Source organism: Orycteropus afer, unplaced genomic scaffold, assembly GCF_000298275.1.
Source record: "Orycteropus afer afer isolate SDZICR_OR568_19922 unplaced genomic scaffold, OryAfe1.0 scaffold00133, whole genome shotgun sequence".
In the NCBI taxonomy this organism is placed as follows: Eukaryota; Metazoa; Chordata; class Mammalia; order Tubulidentata; family Orycteropodidae; genus Orycteropus; species Orycteropus afer.
This window is the reverse complement of record NW_006921720.1, coordinates 7,314,449-7,318,654: the sequence shown is the minus strand read 5'-3', so window position 1 is coordinate 7,318,654 and position 4,206 is coordinate 7,314,449. Positions and strand designations below refer to the sequence as shown.

Below are 4,206 nucleotides of genomic sequence, written 5' to 3'. Positions count from 1 at the left end.
ACGAAAAAGGAGAAGGCCTTCAACAAAGTGGATTGACACAGTGGCTGCAACGATGGACTCAGGTATAAGCAAGGATTGTGAAGCTGACACAGGACTGGGCAGTGTTTTGTTCTGTTGTACATAGGGTCTCTGTGAGTCGGAGCCAACTCCACAGCACCCAACAACAACAACATAGACAAGTAAAACATCAAACTTTAATTTTGACTGGGATTTTATTTTACAGTAACACTAATTATCTTATGAACAATTAAAAGCTGTAATTGGACTTTGTGATTATTACTAATTAATTAATTTCAGTATAAGATATACTTTAACACCTTATATTTGTGATTTTTAAGAAAAATAAATTAATAAATGCCATTTACTTAGTTAACTTAATTTTTCATAACTAAACTCTACCACCACCTTTTAAGTTTTCTTGCCAAAAATATCAAACAAATCTAAGGAACCCTTTAGGGTCCAGAGTCAAGGTACTACCAGCATACAAGAAAAGTGTATAGGAGACAGAAGACTATGTTAAATGACATCCCAGTTTCTTCAGTTAAAAAATAGCAATAAAAAGGAATGAATTATTGATACACACAACAACTTGGAATGATCCTTAGTGACCTAAGTATGTAACACAAAGATCACATAACATTTGATTCCATTTATGTAAAATTTTTGAAGTGGAAGACAGACTGCTGGTTGCCAGAGGTTAGAAGGAGGTGAGTTTGGTTATAAAAGGGCAAAACGAGGATCCTTGTGGTATTAGAACTGTTCAATAACTTGACTGTGGTACTGAATACACAAATCTGTATGAGTGATAAAACTGTATATTAGTTTCACTATAATATGTACCTTAATTTCTTATATTTGTTCACACATATGTGTGTATATATACACATACATATATATATATATATATATGTATAATAGTATATATTGTTATATAAGGAGCTCTGGTGGTATAGTGCCTAAGGTATTTGGCTGCTAACCAAAAGGCCGGTAGTTCAGACCTACCAGCCACTCCGCAGAAGTAAGATAGGGCAGTGTGCTTCTATAAAGATTTATAGCCTTGGAAACACATTGGGGGTCACTGTTAGTCAGAATCAACTCATGGCAGTGAGTTTTGAGATATACTGTTATACATAGTATCATAGTATATATAATACACACAAGAGAACAAGTGAAACTGGGCAAATCTGAACAAGATCTGTGAATTGTATCAATGTCAATATCTCCACTGTGACATTATACTAGTTTTACAAAATGTTAGCATTGGAGAAAACTGGGCAAAATGTACAAGGGATCTTTGTATTACTTCTTTTTTAAAAATAACTCACCTGAACTAGATACAGTCATGTATGCAAATCATGTAACAGTATTGTTCTGTATCATTTTATGAGGGATAGTTTGCAATGGACATGTTACCCTGTATAATATTAGGAAGCTAGTTAACTTTTGAAATGCAAGTTTTTCACCAAGTATATATTCAAACCAGCTAAGTATTTCAATAAGACATTTCATTTAGACATAAATTCTCACATGAATACAACCTGGGAGTGGTGTAGCTATTGAGAGAGGCTGCATAACAAAATAATAAACCTCTATGAATATATTCCCGCAGGTATGCTGGTATCCTCCTGGGCATCACAAATACATTTGCCACTATTCCAGGAATGATTGGACCTGTCATTGCTAAAAGTCTGACTCCAAATGTAAGTAGATGATTTGCTTATAAACTGAAAAGGTCTCAACAGTTCAGTTGGAGCTGCATATTTATGTCAAGGTTGAATATATTTTAATTAAGAATAATATTTGGAATGTTTATTCTTTTATAATTCTTTATAGCAACAAACAAGCTAAAGTCCTTAATAGGTAAGTATATATTTTCAAAGAACACTCTTAAGATTTTAGAACAACAGAACTCAGTTAAAGTAAGATCTTGTAGCTGCAACCACACTAGTAGTTACAAGCTGTGCTGGTATACCAGATAAGTCACTTGTGTCCTGGATTTGTACAAATGAAAATTGCAATTTTTTATTTTTATTTTTATTTGGGTGAAAGTTTACAGAGCAAATTCATTTTTCTTAACAATACATACACGTTTTCTTTTGTGACATTCATTGTAGTCCCCACAGTGTAGCAGTATTCTTCCCACTTGCTCCCTGTGTTTACCATTTCCCTTTGTCCTTTTCTATCCCTTCTTCCTTCTGAGCTTTATCCCTGGGCAAATGCTGTCCTTTTGATCTCATATGGTTGACTCTTCTGATGAGTGCATACCTCCCTGGTGTTATTGTTCACCTTATAAGTCTGTCTGTCCTTTGGCTGAAAGTTGAGCCACAAAAGTGAGTTATACTTTTTTTCTTCAAGAAGAGATGAAGTGTCAGGAAATCATGTCTGAATGAATGAAGAACAGCTAGAATAATTGAGAATGTAGAGAGAAACAGAAGACTGAGAGGAAGACATAGGTGTCTTCACATATTTGAAGAGAGGTCAAATGAAAGAGACTTATTCTCAGCAGTTCCACAAGAACAGATGGAGAGAAGTTATGAGGAGACATTAGAAAAGTTATCTGCTAAAACTGTCACTAGGTGGAATGGGCTGCCTTGTGACTTAATGAGCTATGAGACAGTCAAACATTTATTCAGTAGGCATTTCATGAGTTCTTGTTATATTCTTAAGATACTTAAGATTCAAAGACAAAATGACTAGGTAAGATGGAGGAATAGGCAGACAAGCGACACAGACCCTCTTCAACAAAGAAAAGAAAAACCAACTGACAAAGATACAGAAGATAATCCTGGAGCCCTGAGCTTTGAAAAGAACTATACAGAAGTGGATTAGGCACCAACTAATGGAAAAACCTGAATGAAAACAGTGACTACAGAGATGGTCAGAGCAGCGGACTGTCAGCTTCTCCAGTGGGACCAACAGCCTGAATAGTTCCAAGTGTGGTGGGACCTGAGAATTGACCTAAAAAAGATCAGCCTTGGTCACCAAAGGGTGCAGGGACGACGCACTGGTGGCCCATGACTAGGAAGGGAAACAGCAAGGTGGGAGACAACTTGAGCTCTTGACTTTCCACTGTCCAGAAGGCGCAGCCATTTTGATTGTTTACATCTGGCAGCCATTTTGGATATTTAAAGTTACTTGAGGGCACAGCCATTTTGAATGTTTGCAAGCAGTGGCCATTTTGGATATTTAAAGTGACTGAGGGCACAGCCATTTTGAATGTTTACAAGCGGTAGTCATTTTGGATATTTAAAGTGACTGAGGGCATAGCCATTATTAATCTTTACAAGTGGCAACAATTTTGGATTTTAAAGTGATAGCACCCTCATTCGGATTCCAGGGACCTAAGAATAGGCTCTGTTTGCCAAAGTCAGCAGAGACATACAAGAGGCTTTCACCAGGAAAGAAGAAAGGTGATGAATGTGTAAGTGCTGCCCACTAGCAAATAGAGGAGCACAGCACAGTACACTGCTTGTGTGGGTAGCATACAAACAAAATAAAGAAAACGAAAATCGTGGGCAAGTCACTCCGACATACAATCACCAATTAAATATAAACACAAAAATGTCACAATGCCTCAGAGACAACAGAGCAGCATCACAGTCCACACAAAGAAGCAAGATAAAGCAGGAGAAACAAGGGACCAGGATATGGACCCAAAACACATTCCTGAGGAAGACACAGCATCGGAACTCCCTGACAAGGAATTCAAAAGAATTATGTTTAGGTATCTTAAATGAATTGAGAGACAGATCAAGGAGAACACATAGAAAACCCTAGAATGATTTTGAAAGACAATACAAGAACAAAATGACAAAATAAATGAAAAATTACAAATGATACAAAATCTACACACAGAAATCTGGAAGATTAATACTCAATTTTCAGAAATAGGTAAGACATTGAATGGGCAAAAGAGCAGAATTGAATCAATGGGAGACAGAATTAGGGAGACTGAAGGCAAATATCTGAACACTTCTTTGGAAAGGGGTAAATCAGAAAAAAGAGCAAAACAAAATGAAGAAAGCCTAAGGTTCATGTGGGATACCATCAAAAGGAATAACCTACGTGTCATTGGAATTCCAAAGCAGGAAGACACAAATAAAACCACAGAGAAAATTGTCAAAGATTTGTTGGAAGAGAATTTTCCTGGTATGATGAAAGATGAAAATATATCCATTCAGGAAGTCCAATGAACCCCAAGCAGGA

General features: G+C 36.5%; 1 protein-coding gene across 1 annotated transcript in view; it reads left to right on the top strand.

The window, feature by feature from the left end:
- Positions 1-4,206, top strand: part of SLC17A5 (solute carrier family 17 member 5) — a 104,530-nt gene that overhangs the window by 96,639 nt on the left and 3,685 nt on the right. Inside the window, exon 11 of the mRNA XM_042781566.1 lies at positions 1,610-1,700. Within this exon, the coding sequence (XP_042637500.1) occupies positions 1,610-1,700 (91 nt within the window). The remainder of the gene's footprint in view (positions 1-1,609; positions 1,701-4,206) is intronic.